The 14930-nt window shown below is 43.2% G+C and overlaps 1 protein-coding gene across 1 annotated transcript in view; it reads left to right on the top strand.

The window, feature by feature from the left end:
- The window catches only part of LOC138609426 (electrogenic aspartate/glutamate antiporter SLC25A13, mitochondrial), a 47747-nt gene that overhangs the window by 15654 nt on the left and 17163 nt on the right, over positions 1 to 14930 (top strand). The window contains exons 6-10 of the mRNA XM_069682072.1: positions 1824 to 1962; positions 8604 to 8697; positions 9832 to 9916; positions 12298 to 12385; positions 13709 to 13867. Of these exons, the coding sequence (XP_069538173.1) occupies positions 1824 to 1962; positions 8604 to 8697; positions 9832 to 9916; positions 12298 to 12385; positions 13709 to 13867 (565 nt within the window). The remainder of the gene's footprint in view (positions 1 to 1823; positions 1963 to 8603; positions 8698 to 9831; positions 9917 to 12297; positions 12386 to 13708; positions 13868 to 14930) is intronic.

The raw sequence follows: 14930 nt of genomic DNA, 5'->3' as shown, positions 1-14930 counted from the left end.
CTAAAGTCCACCTGGAGATTATAATAGACTAACCTCATATCTTAGCTGCATATTGGTTATTATCTTTAATGTTAAATGTCTATATATTAAACAAATGTCTGATCAAACCGAGGATAATGCACATTTTGGCGTTTCAGAAACAGACACCATAATGCACAAGGAATGCCTCTGCATTGCCAATTTACCCAGCTAAGACTACGGCTAAAGCTAACATGACTCTATTCTCCATAACAGAGTTAAAGGCAAGACATTTTTCTTCCCTCTTCCTTCTTCTCTTCCCTATGTTCCCGTCTTTCTCTCACACCCCCACAACCAAACACCGTGGCTTTCTCTTTTCCCTCCAGCTGTCCATCTCTCTTCCTCTTTACTCTTTCTGTCACCTCTCATCCCTCCTCTCTCTTCTTCCCTCCCCTCATTTTTTATTCTCCCTCTCTCTCTCTCTCTCTCTCAGCCAGCCCTCTTCCCTCTCTCCCCTCCCTCCCTCCCCCGTGTCTCTGTCTCTCTCCCCAACATGTCATTAAGTCTAACCTCTCTGGCAGTGTCAAAGCCGAGCAGGCCAGCTGAATGGGGAAGATAGAGACAGAGATAGATGGAGACTGGAGCTTTACAGTCCATCATCTTTCCCTACGTGTGTGTGTGTGTGTGTGTGTGTGTGTGTGTTTGTGTGTGAGCAGCTGCGCGCGTGTGCTCTATTTGTTTTGAACTCTGAGATGTTTGTCTTTTTTGTGTCTTGTCTTTGCTTTATGTGTGTCGGCGTTTTTGTTGAGCGTGTGTGTGTGTGTCTCGTGTCTGTGTCCATGTCTTGCCCCATTTCATAAACACTCTGTAGACTCTGTCATTTTCTCCGCTGTGTTTACCTCACCGACCAGACATCTTGGTGTGCTGTTAGTAAACTCTCACACACTCTCATGCGCACACACACACCTATGAAAAACCCCATAAACACCGCAGACACATTAAAGGAGGTATTATGCCAGAACACATACGGCGAAACAACAACCTTTTATTCACTCGCCACACATTGTTAATGATCAGCGCCACTCAAATACTGGTCTCCTCTCCCTTTCTGTGTTATACACGGTGGGAACATCCATGCCTATAGGCTCATAGATATGAACAGATACAAAAGTGTGTCTCTTTTAGGGCAGTTTCACCAAAGCCAGAGCTTCCACCTCTTGTTGAGAACAGAACGAGCTGCAGGCGACCTCCCTGCACGTGTCTGTAAAGCAAACAGTGCCATCTAGTGAAAGGAAGCTCCCTGATTTTCTGTTGCCTCAACCCTCCAGTGAAGAGCTGCAAAGCCTCCAGGCTCATCTGATACTCCGGCTTAAGCAACCTAAAAGAGGCATCAACATTTATGAAATGTACTCAAACACAGGTTTCTTAAGTGACAGCTGCTCCTCTCAGAGTTTGAGCGCCTGATGAAAGAGTTTGTGTGCAGTCTGGAATGTCCTCAAGAGCCCGGCGTCCTATTTTTAATCCGTTACCTTTTTTTTCTATTTTCTGTTCTTTTACCACTTCCTCCACCTCATAAAGAAAGTTAATTAAAGTCCCTGAGAGTGTTCGTTATGTGATGGAAAAAAGTGGTGGTTGAAACAGGTTTATTTGTCCCTGTGGAGCGATGGTGAAGGGGTATGTTGACGATTAACCAACGGTGTACCTTGACGTCTGATGTCTAAGCGTCTTTCATGTGTGGTTACTTAAACGTTATAATATCAATACCCCTAAAATATACATCCTTTTTGCAGTGCAGTGTGATTATAAATGTGGGTTATTGTGAGATTTTATTGCATGTTCAAATTTGTGTCTCCATCGTCACCCAGGTTGCGGGTGGCAGCACATCTCACAAGGTCAGCTTCTCGTATTTCAACGGCTTCAACTCGCTTCTCAACAACATGGAGCTCATCAGGAAGATCTACAGCAACATGGCCGGACACCGCCGGGATGTGGAAGTCACAAAAGGTGCACAAAAACTTATATTAACACAGATTGTAAACTTTGAGTACACACTAGGTCACATGCATGTTTGTCGGTTTATATGTCTGCAATGCAAAAAGAAAGAAACACACTCAGAAACAACTGTTTGCATGATGCACACTGCACTACAGGTAGTATTCACTGTGTTTTCCTGATCATGTATTTATGTCTGTGTGTTAAAGGGAGGGTGGAATTTCACTTTTGTTTGGTTATCTTTCCTCATGGTGGCATTTAAATGGGCATGCTGGATCAGACCTAGCCAACGCTCTGCATACCCACAATCCCTGGTGGAGCCTGTCTGGTCTCTTAGACATCCTGGCACTGATCTGAGGACTGCTCTGTTTGTCCTGGGATGTTTTTTAATCAAGAAAATTACATTTTTATACTTTAATTCTTCTAAAAATAAAAGCCCTGATCAGGCTGAGATTATAAAGCTTTATTCAAAAATGAGGAAAGCTTGATTTGTCGAATAAACCTCCTTACTTTTTTACAAGGTTTGTAGTGTCACCTTCTAGATCAATGCGTGTTAATGTAGTTAAAACAACATTTTATAACTTTTACTTAAATCTATCATTGAAATAACTGTTGACTGTTAGAATGTGTTGTTTTTATCCATCTATCTAAAAGCAATTTCTTTTTCAGACATTGTCTCTCTTCTCTAGTGTTTAGCGTCTTTCAATCCTTATCTGTCTGTGTTGCTCGCTCTTCTTGCTGTCTGTCATTCCTCAGCACGGAGCAGTAAGCCTCATTAGCTTTCCCTTTCTTTCTACCTTTCTCTTTCCTTCTCTAGTCGTCTAAAAGACCCATTCTGACCTCTCTCCACATGGCCCAGGGCCACTAGTGTAGCCTTATGATGCTATCTGAAGCCTTATCAGGGGCGTGGACCATAGCAGACCCAGTCCAAGCGCCCATACGCTCCCCAGGCTGTTCCCAGCATGGGCACACCGAGGCTGGGCTTGGCTCGACCCGCGGTGGCCCGTAGCCAGCCAGACCTCCAAAGCCACCACCCATCCACCCTCCGCTCCCTGAGTCATTAAGACCTCCTCTGGGACTGCAAGTGCTCAGCTCTGTGTACTACTGGCTGGCCGACAAACACATACCGTACACACCCGACTGTATCAAGTGTGTGCGTGTTTTGTAACGCACTGTTTCTCACATACGCACCAGCATTCAGATACATTAACACAGCCAAGCATGCACACATGCGTAATAATCCTGATTGATTCCGTATGTGCAACAAGGCCACTGTTTTGCCTTGGGGACGCCATTACAGAGCTTAACGCCTACACAAAAGGGAGCGCAAATGTGTGTGTGTGTGCGCACAAGAGAGCTTACAGAACAGCTTTTATTTAACCAGCAGTGTACAGCACAAGGCAAATCATGACTGTGCATGTTAGCAGACAGGTTAAAATCTGGGTGCATAATAAAGTTTATCTGAAAACAGGAAATATTTAAAAAGCATTTTTAAAGGATAAAGCTAGAACAGATGATACTTGACCCAATTCACTAATAAAGGTCATTGGGTACATCACCAATGATTGTTCTCAGATACACGGCTGTAATCAGATTCCTGCCACGAGGGTTTCTTAACCATGTCACAATGCCAGGTTGTTATTTCTTATCAGTGATTTTTAGCCATGTTAGCGGTGTGGCTCAAGGGCTTGGCAATGTCTGTCGGTCTTTTCCTCCACTTTGGTCCACACTGAAATGTTGCACTAACAATGGATATATTCCCATGAACATTTAAACAGACAATCAAGGTGCCCTAAGGATGAAGCCTCCTGACTTTCGTGATCACCTGACTTTTTTTTTTTTGTGGCACAACCTTTAGTTTGACATTTCAACAACTTTGATGAACCCCTGACTTTTCATCTAGCTTCAGTTAGTTAGCTCAAAATGTAAATTTGTTCAATACTTTGCTGTTTGACCAGATCCCTTCAAAACTAATGGCCTTCCCATTGGTGTCAGTTGTTCTTTGCTTTTGTTGCTAATTAGCAAACGTTAGCATGCTTACAAGCTAAACTAAGATGTTGAAAATTAGGGCTGTACCATTAATCAAAATCGAGCAACTGAAATTTTTGCAATATTTGTTAAAGGTAAATGTGTGTCAAAATACCATTTCAATGTAGATATTGTGCTGCAGAGATGTTCTACACATCATGCACAGACGTAAACATCAAACATCTTCGTTTGGTACAGATCCCTGCAAAAGTCACACCATGATCATTTTAATATGTTTTTCAATGAAAATGAGAATAATGATGTAAAAATGATCATATCGAAATTGCAATTTAAATCAAAATATACACATTTAGATCTTTTTTCAAAATTTTCAAAAACTGTGTGAAAGTTAGCATTGCAGGCGTTACCATTTAGCTTAAAGCACAACGTACAGTCCAACAGATCTGCTAGCACTGATGTTAATGTAATAGCATTTATGTCCTTTTATATTTCACTGTTTTTTATCTTGCCTGGTTTTTACTATTCCTTCTCTTTTTTAACCCAGTTCAACTTGCTTTGTAATTGTTTTCAGAAGTGCTTCATAAATAACAATTATTATTATAATTCTTAGAGCAGACCTCCATTAAGCGCTCATTAACAACAGAGCACCAGTTGCTTTAACAAAGGACTGCAGGATGACTTTAATAACTCTGTAATATTCAGCTGTTTAAATTATCTAAGTGTTGTCAACAGATTTTTACATAACATTTAATTTTCTTCATCCTCATACAGACGATCTGAGGATTGTACCGTGAAGGGACTGTGTGACAGGGCAGGTATGAGGGACTCTGCTCATCATTTTAATCCTCTATAGGCTGGACCACTTCACAGGGGTTATTATTCTATATAATAGAGGTCAGTCAGGTGTGTTTGCATGTGTGTGTTGTTGACCACAGACTGCAGGTAGACAGGTTATCAGCATTGTGATCTTCCCAGACAGAACTCTGTCTATGTCTGAGTGTATATGTGTGTGTGTATTCTTGTGTAAGTATGCTCTCTCGCATGCTTGTGAGCATTACTAGTGTGTACCCATGGATATATGTGTGTGTGTGTGTGTGTGTGTGTGAGAGAGCGAGCGAAAGAGAGCATGCCTCAGGGGTAAGCTGAGCCTCGGCGGGGTGAATGGCTCCAGTGTAGGACGACTTTGTCACAACCCCAGCCTGCTGCTCTTTGAATAAAGCAGGTCAAACAATGCTGACTCCTCCACTGTAAGCCGGCCTACAGTCAACCTGTTCTTTATTCCTCCAACAATAGAGCAGGTCTTAAGTTACTGCATGCTGAAGCTGCCTCTGAAGAACCCCTAAAGTCTATAGCTCTACATGGCTGTATTTTCTATTCTGTTTTCTTATAATGAATTCAACATGCTTTGACATTTCTCACCTGTAAGTTACAACCGAGTCACAGAAGATTACTGGTGTGAGTGAAAGAGCTTTGGGGAAAATCACCATAAAACAGCACAACATTTAAAACAGCTGCTTGCTAAAGCTTCAAACTCAATCTAATTTTAACATTTAACATTTTTAACATTTATTTCTCTTCAATACCAGGACAAAAAATGGCGAACTTGAGACACCCAGACATAAAAAATATTAGATAAAACTTAAAGTGCACACAAAAATAACTCAACACTGTATGCAACTATAAATGGATGTGATCCATCCATCCATTATTTATACCACTTATCTTGTTCAGGGTCGCGGGGGGCTGGAGCCTATCCCAGATGTCATTGAGCGAGAGGCGGGGTACAAACTGGACTGATCACCAGTCAATCACAGGGCTGACACATACAGACAACCTTTCACGCTCACAGTCATGATTTTACAGTCATCTATGAACCTAAAGAGCATGTCTTAAGGCTGTGGGAGGAAGCCGGAGTACCTGGAATGCAGGCATGCACGGGGAGAACATGCAAACTCCACACAGAAAGGCCCCCTGTAGCCGTTTTCCCACTGGTCAAAAAACCCGCTAACACTCGCTAACACAGCTTTTTTTGCTTAATGGGAAGGGTTACAATCAGGTTTCAGACCCGGGTCAAATGACTCTGCAGTAGACCCGGGTAACTGTCACCTCGGCTCCGATCTGCATTGATGGGAACACAAAACCTGCGTCAAAACATTAATCTCAACTCTGGCGCGATGCTGTGCTCCGTCGGTAACTTCTGCGACTCTTTGTCATTTCAGCTACAAATTCTGTCCAAGCAGCGCTCAGGCATCGTTCCAAATGTGTCGGCGCAGAGACTGAACAGACTCAATGACTAATAAAGACCTAACCACCGGAAAATCTTCACTGTTTACTAACCCTGTTTCGGGCGCGTTTGTGATGTCAGATGGTGACGCAGCAGAAAAGAGATCGAAGGCAGTATATTCCACTGCCAATGGGAAAAGAGACAACCGGCATCTATGCGCAGGTCTTCCCGGGTCTGAAAAACCTGCGTCAATGTGCTAATTTCGGTGTGACAAGGGTAAATGTCTGAACCAGGACTCAAACTAGGAACCCTCTAGCTGTGAGGCGACAGCGCTAACCATGCAGCCCTGTATGTGGTTAACGCACAACAAAATAGCTCTTAATGTGAAAATACACACTTAATCATATTATGTTGTTGCATTGTGTGTTACATGATATCGACAGAAGATAATGAGTCAATGACACGGTTACTAAAAGAATAAAAGTGATGTCTGTCACAGTTGTCAGTCACGGGAAACTATTTGTGTTTCTCGTAACAGATTTTGATTCATTCAGCTCATATTTTGACTCATTTTCATGTTGTAATGGCTGCGTGATATATATATTACACAGTGGAAAAAGTAACAAAGTGAATGTACCAACTGTAGATCTACAGATTTTCTGACGATGGTTATACCATCAGCATTAAAACATTAGATAAAGCAAAACCTTGAATTTAAGCTAAAAGAATGTGAAACTAGAGTTACTGTATTTATGAGAAGCAAAGCATATCCTGTCCTTGTTTTGAAACAGTGACTCATCTATTCATCCTTGCATGGAAACAACTGCAACAAAATAGTTCTTGTATAAGTGCACTGAGAGCTGTGTCTCTGCAGTAGGTTGAACATGTTCCCAGTGGGCTTTGGGATCCACCAAGGCTGCTCCTCGTCACGTGTAATTTTCATGGACAGACTCTAAAAGAACAGCCAAGGAGCTGAGAGTGTTTAGTTTGGTGACAACTCAATTACATTGCTGTTCGCTGATGATGTGGCCCTGTCGGTTAAACTCCAGCGCTCACCGTGGCAGAATGCAGCAAGCTGTGGTACTGTTTTGGAGAATGCTTGCATCTCTTAAGTTCTGCTTGTTTCAAGAAAGTTGTGTTTAATAGTTGTAGATATGAAGCTCCAAATGATGAGCGTATAACGAAGTGTGAAATGAAGCATGAGATGGATAGCCACGTCAATAACTATCCACAGTCTTGTGGAAGTTTCACCCCTTGTACTCTCGTGGTATCATTCAATGATAAACTCATCTTCTCTGTGAATTGACCAAGATCAATTAGTTAAGATGGTAATTTTCCCATAAGAGCTTCATAGATAAAAAGGTGAAAATGTATATCTTGTCTCTCCTGGAGACAGGGGCATGCAAACTTAGCATACAGGACACAGTGATGAGTCACATTTGAGGGTTGAGGTGGGTGCTGGTCTATAGATTACGTCACCATAGTCAACACTGAAAACTGCCTCTACAACCTTTTTCCTATAAAAAAATGTTTTTGTATAAATAGCCAATTTTTTATGCCTGAGACGGCCTAAAAAAATTTTGATATGAAAGTTAAAGGTCAGTTTTTCATCATTCCATAGGCACGGATATTTATATTCGGTGACTCCTTTCCTTGTAACCTTGTTTATATAATTTTGTTCTGTTGCTCTTGCTCTAAAGATTAGCATCATTTTTGTTTTATCAGAATGAAGTACCAGTCTCAGGTCATTCAGGGTATCTTGCAGATTGTTAAAAGAATGCTGTAATTGTTTTACTGCAAGATGTACAGTGTCAGTACAGCACTGTGTCATCAGCATACAAATGAGCATGACAGTTTGTTAAAAAGGGGACTATATTGTTTATATAAATAGTAAATAAAACGGGACCTAAAATTGAGCCTTGTGGAACACCTTTTGTTACTGTTAAAAAATTAGATAAGTAGCTTCCCGGTTTAGCTGCTTGTTGTCTCTCTGATAGATAACTCTTGAACCCCCTATATGCAGTATTATCAAAACCAATGTAATGTAGCATCTGCAGAAGCAGACATGAAGAAGGATCTCAGAGATGTAGCTTGTTGGCTTTGACAGGTGCCTCATCCAGTCAAGATGCTCCCTGCTTTCTTCGCTTGGGAGGTCCCTAGACCCAGAGCACACTGGAGGAATTATACTGTATATATTCCACCTGGCCTGGGTTAACTTGGGAACCTACAAGTCGAACTAGGGGATGTAGGTGAAGAGAACAAGGTCTCGACTGCTGGAACATGTGTTTGCTGCCACTATGACCCTGATACAGATGGGTGTTAGAAAATGGATTTTAAATTGAGATACACTCATATATATTTTTGTGGTTTCAGAACTCATCTACATTCTTATGCTTGTTTGAATAAAAGCTCTCTAAAAATGATTACTCTTATTTTGTAGAGGAGTTCATCATGGCAGCTCAACGGTTCGGCCAGGTGACGCCAATGGAGGTGGACATCCTCTTCCAGCTGGCTGACTTGTCAGAGCCCCGCGGGTAAGGCACACACATAATGAGGCAAAGAAACATATTATCTGTTATTATACCTTTATTTATAATAATAATGATGTAATGTTTTGGTTATAACTTGATCATCTGTATTCCGTCTGGTCTTGAGGTGGAAAATATGAACTCAGAGGAAACAATTATTAGTTATGTGGACTGTCATTCAGGTATAGGTATCAATCGTAAGACTCGCAGAGAACAGTGCGTACATGTAAATGCCTTTGTAATGACGGAATTGAATCTCACTTTTATACCAAAGTCTTGTAATTTCCCCCCCCAGCTAGTCATGAAGTTGAAAAAGTAAGTCTATCCCACACTCGCCCCCGAGAGCGCACCTTTAGCCCCAGGGTCCATACCTCAGAGAGACGAGCGCTTTCTTCCTTCTCAAGCGTCTCTGCCAGGGATCAAAAGAATCAGACATGACTACATCAGTGCCAGAGACTCTTCTTTCAGTCCAGAACCAATCCAAACTCCCATTAATCTTAAAAAAAAAAAAACGGGCAATTCCAGTCCGCTATGATCCGTGGCACACAACAACTGTATTCGTCTCACATTCCCTCACTTCCTTTGCGTCTGCCTCGCGGCCCGACCAGCGCGATCATAATTTCTAACCCCGGCCTGAGACACCACCTGATTATTATTTCTGGGCAATGGGATACTTTAATAGCTCTCCCCACTCCCCTTGATTGGAGATGCAGGAGATAATAGCCCCAATATTCAGAGGAGAGAGGTGGAGGTGGTGGTGGTGGGGGGGCTTTGGCGTTCCCCGTTCCCTCAGCCTGGGAAATCTGGGACCATCGTAGGGATGGAAAGACTCAGAGAGGCGGTAGATTTACAATCCAAAGGTTAAACATCTTTGTTGTACTTGGATGACGGGATAAAGGATGGGGCGGTCCTTTAGATTGGTTGTCTTACTCAATCATATCAAGCACATGTCTGGATTTTTGAATGCCACAATATTTTCACATGGAACGAGGGCATTTGAGTAACTTCAGACTGACAGACGGTGCCTTCAAAGGTCATTGCATTGATGAAACATTATAATCCTTTGAGACTTTTTCCAACAGTTGAAAGTTACTTGAAACCTCTCACTCTCTCCGCTCTCTCTCTCTCTCTCTCCATCAGACGTGTTGGTTTAGCGGACATCGAGAAGATCGCTCCGCTGGAGGAAGGCGCCCTGCCCTACAACTTGGCCGAGGTCCAGCGACAGGTACAGATTATGAAGACTTGTTGATGTGTTCGGTTTCCTCTTCCACACTGGCAGCTCTTTTTTCGTCTCAGTACATTCTCCGGGGCTAGATGTCACCGTGTAGATGACAAAGATGTATAATTACGGATAATGATATCTCCTGTTCACAAGTAATTAATCCGACAAAACCAAAGCATCCGTTGATTTGTGATTTTGGCATGAATTACTTAATAAACTCATTGAGACATTGTTTTACGTGGAACTGAAAGACGAACGTCGGCCAGCTCTAGTCGGCCCTGCTCTTTTTCAAAAGTTCATACCGAAGTTCAGACCAAGTAGTGTCCAAGTAACTTCCAATCACAGGCTTAAACTTGAGAGAAAACACCACCAGACCTCTCCCTGACTTGTGGTTGATGTCTTAGAAAAACATTCACACAAAGCTCACAAATCCAGGGGAATAAAGAGAAGCAGAGCCATCCTCAGAAGACCTGACGAGGCTCAAACGTGCTTCAAGTTGCAGATAATCGATGTGCGGATATTTTGCAGCAGCTAACGAGGGCAATTTGTTATCAAGAGAGAGGAAGAAGGACGAATGGGCAGCAAGACAGATGAGCAGAGGACTGTTTTCCTTCCCAGGCGTTTCGGTCGGAGTTGCGTTGCCTGGTGGGTTCCAGCGCTACAGTAAAAGCTTGGCCAGGCCATATTGGAGCAGGCGGGGGCCAAAGGGGAGAAAGCAAAGGGGCCCAGCACTACACAGACGCCAGTCCCACCACAATGAGCCACTTTAGGCCCTTGTGGTTTGGCCTCGGGGGCTGGCCGCCAGCTCGCTGGAGCTCTCTCTCATCTCCTGCTACTTCTCTCCATTTCCTTTTTTGATCTGCTCCTCTCTCTCTCTCTCTCTTTCTCTCTCTCTCCCTCTCTCTCTCGCTCTTTCTCTCTTATTTTTTTACATGTTCGTCGGGTCGCCTTTTCTCTCTTTATATTCTGTTAACTCGTTCCCTTCTTGCCTCAAACATCCTCATAGATAGTGTTGCCAAGTTTCAGCAGTCCTCGGGCAGATGGAGCTGAGGAGGATGGTTGAAGTAGAGCGGGTTGTGTTTTAAGGAGAGCAGGAACAAAGCTCTGGGGATGGATTGTAGAGGGGGTGGGAGCTCACTCTGACAGGTGGACTTGTTCTGGAGACTCCCATCCCCCTCTCACACACACACATACACACACTATATACTTATAACAGTCCACCCCCTCTCCCCAGGGTGGAGAGGCCAGGGCTGGGCAGAGCAGACAAGGCAACAGGTACCTCAGGTGGAGGGGGGAGTGTGGCTAATCTAACTGTGTGGCTCATGCTAGAGATGCTAACACTCTCCTGCTCATTGCATTGTGCGGTGATAAACATTGGCAGTACTAAGATCACTTTGATTCCTACACAAGAGTTAAGAGTGGTAAATTCTCCGGAACTAATCTAATATTTTATATAATCTAATAAACTAATATTGCAAGACAATCATAGAATGATACATCAAGATACCTGATTAACTGAGGAGTCATGAAGTAATGATGCAGTGAGTCAAAATGGGAGGGAAATCTGTTTAGAGCGCCATAAATTAGTGAATTAAAATATTGATATTTGGCACCAGCTTATCGATAATTGTATTGCACGGGTCAGGGCGATGATATATTGTTGCATCTGTAGTTTCTATTACTGTTTATGATGCTTTAAACATGAAAAATAATTACCTACAGTCAGGACAGAACAGTTGCAGATTGTTTTATTGGCTCAGAGTGATGAAACGGCACGGCAGTATAAATTAGTAGTTTAGTAAGTTTTAATGCCACTTTTAAATTTGTATTTAAAAACCTAGAAAAGCTACTAATCTAGTCTACTAATCTGCCACATGATTGATTGTGACGGCTTTGTAACTATTTATCTCATACTGAAATTATAGATGCATTGGCATATTATCTATCAACAAAAAACCTTGCCCAAGAATTGCTCAATATTGTCTGCTAACAGCTTTTCCTTCTCTATATCACTTTTAATGGAGTAGCATTGTGGAGATTAGATCTCACAGTCTAAACAGTCTTATTGGTAAGGAACTCTATCGTTCAATGTGTCCCCGATACAGGCAGAAAATACAGCAGGCATTGAACACATTTGAAGACATTTAAGTATTCTATAATGTTTGTTTGTGCCCATCAATTAAAATAATGTACTGACTCTTATTTTTAGTATTCTACGCCCAACACTATAAAGCAGGTGTGAGAAGTGATTGGTTTAATGTCATTTAGTTTGCTGGGTGATGGAATTACTTGTGTGGCGTGCATTAGTTTGAAGAGAAACAGTGTCTGCTTTCATTTGTTGTGCTTCTGCACTAATATCTTCATTGTCTCTCTCATTGTGTGAGCAGCAGTTGGGCAGCGACGGCTCCCGCCCCATCCTCGTCCAGGTGGCAGAGTCGGCCTACAGGTTCACCCTTGGTTCAGTGGCAGGGGGTAAGAGTCACGCCCCATTGGCTCCCTGCATACCTTTGCCTCCAACCACCCACCCACCTACCTGCTTGTGTGCCTACCTGCCCCCCACCCTCTGCTGTCCTCATAAGAAAAGGGTGAGAGAGAGAGAGGACAATGGCCCCTCTATTGCCCTTTGCATTGCTTACAAGAACGACCGCTCCCCTGCTTAAAGAGAAGTGCTTCCTCTCCTTCTTTTTCTCGCTCAATCTCTCCCTCTCTATCTCTTTCCTGCTCTTTATCATCCCTCTGGCTCGCCCTGTCCTCTCTGCGTGCCATGGGAAAACCCTCCTGTGTGGATTCTTTTGTACCTGTGTGAGTGATCAGAGGGTGGGGGTGAAGGGTGGTGCCCGGGCCTTGTGTTTGGCTTCAGACTCCCCACTGTTTTCCTACTCCTCCTCCTCCTCCCTTCCTTCATTCCTCCCTTCTCCTCCTCCTTCTATCCCAGGGGAGACAGCTTAATAAGGAGGTATGGGTCCGACATCCCTTCTTCTCTCTCCGTCTCTCTTTAATTAAGTCTGTCGCCTTGGGTCGGTTCTTTTTGTTTGTGTCCGTCTGAAAGGCGGAAGATACTGGGGCTCCAAACATTTCAACGTCTTTCTTAACATACACCAACAAACTTACTTCCTCTTGCTCCTCTGCCTTTTCCTCTTCTTCCTGCTAATTGGGATTGTTGTTGCAGAAGCCCTAACAACTCTATATTCTCTCCTATAACTTCTACTCATCTTTGTTACATATTTTATGGCTGTTTTCTTATTAGACTTGCAAAACAGAGATGATGGCACAAGAGTGGGATAGGCACCTTGGATACCTAGACTTGAGTATCTACCGATAACGAGTACTCCTCCAATACTTGTGGGAATAAGAAATATACATGTTATATTTACATTACACTCTTAGCTAGGACCGCACTGTTGTAGTTTGGTATCATGACATGATAATTTACCCGTAACAAGTGGGTTTTTTGAGGTGCTAATAAACTGGGGTATCAGATCGGTGATTACAGTGTGTATTGGAACTAGAGATAGACCGATATGGTTTTTTCAGGGCCAATACTGATACCGATTATTAGTAGTCAAGGAGGCCGATAACCGATATTTGGAGCCGATATTCATTTGCGGTAATAGTGAAAATATTGGCGTCAAAATTTTGACGCCAATATGGCCGATAATCGGCCCGGCCGATAATCGGTCCCTAATTGGAACAGCTTTATTAAGCACAATGGCTGCGGGGTCGTAATAAAAACAGCTAACAAACAGTAACATCATTACATGTGATCAGTATCTGTCTTTCTCTTACTCTCTGCAGCTGTTGGAGCCACGGCCGTGTACCCCATCGATCTGGTGAAGACACGCATGCAGAACCAGAGGAGCAGCAGCTCTCTGGTGGGAGAGCTCATGTACAAGAACAGCTTGGACTGCTTCAGGAAGGTGGTGCGCTACGAGGGCTTCTTCGGCCTTTACCGGGGTCAGTACACATGAACACAAATTTAAACCAACTGTTTATTAAATGTCTGATGTCAGATAACATATGGGATAGATCTCAGTTACGTTCTCTATGGCGGCACCTATAGTATATAGACCGGAAAAGCAGCCGCTTAGCTCCGCCCAATCTCTCTGGCAGACCAACCACTGCTGGGTGATGGAAAACGCGTCACTAACTGGGCGCCGCATGTCGCACCAGACACCCAGTCTGTAATACTGCAAATGCAAAGGCTTTCAACAGTGGGCCATAGGCTCGATAACCATTGTGTTACCTCATTTGGTGATAAATAGCGACTTAACAGACATTTATTGAAATGAAAATCTTGAGATTATCGCTTCAAGGACTCCATAAAGCCTTCACCCTGCATCAATAGTGCAGCAGCTGCAGTTTATATGTGCTTACACATTTAATGCATCACATGTTCTTTCCAGTTCCTTTTCCTCAGCATGTAGAAACAGCATTTCTAGGATCATGGTGGATACCAATGTAGCAACGTACAAATGTAGGTCTGACATGCAATGCATTTTATTTATGAAGCCAAAACCTATTAAATTGGCCAAACCTCTGTCCTCAAATTCGTATATGCAGACAGCTTTCAGGAAAAACAACTTGCAGGCAGTCAAATCCACAAAACAGAAATGAAGAAAAGAAGAAAAAGGAGCCGGGATGAGAGAGAAGAAAGAAGAAGCGAGTAGTCAGGACAATAAAAGAGAAGGCAGCGGAGGAGACGAGAGGAGAAGAAAAGTGTAGGGTGGACGGAGGGCGGTGTGAGTTCACCTCTCTGTTGACCTGTCTCCTTTGAAGTGATTACCGGCTGGCCGGGGACTTTCAGAGCAGGACAATGAACGTCACACGCAAGGCCACATACCTTAAAGCCTGTGTCACGATGTGGCGATGCTGCACGCCCGAACTTACACGCTCGCACAAACACACAGCACAAGTATGTAGGCGTGCACACCTTGGGCTTCTTGGGCATGCAGGTACGCACATACCAGGGCACGACTAATGACTACCTGTCCTGTCTTCGGAAAGCGGGGTTAGGGTG

This window comes from Semicossyphus pulcher, unplaced genomic scaffold (genome assembly GCF_022749685.1).
Source record: "Semicossyphus pulcher isolate SPU_LCO1_2020_fin unplaced genomic scaffold, fSemPul1.0.p SCAF_5, whole genome shotgun sequence".
In the NCBI taxonomy this organism is placed as follows: domain Eukaryota; kingdom Metazoa; phylum Chordata; class Actinopteri; order Labriformes; family Labridae; genus Semicossyphus; species Semicossyphus pulcher.
The sequence above is the reverse complement of the archived record's forward strand: the minus strand, read 5'-3'. Positions and strand labels throughout refer to the sequence as shown.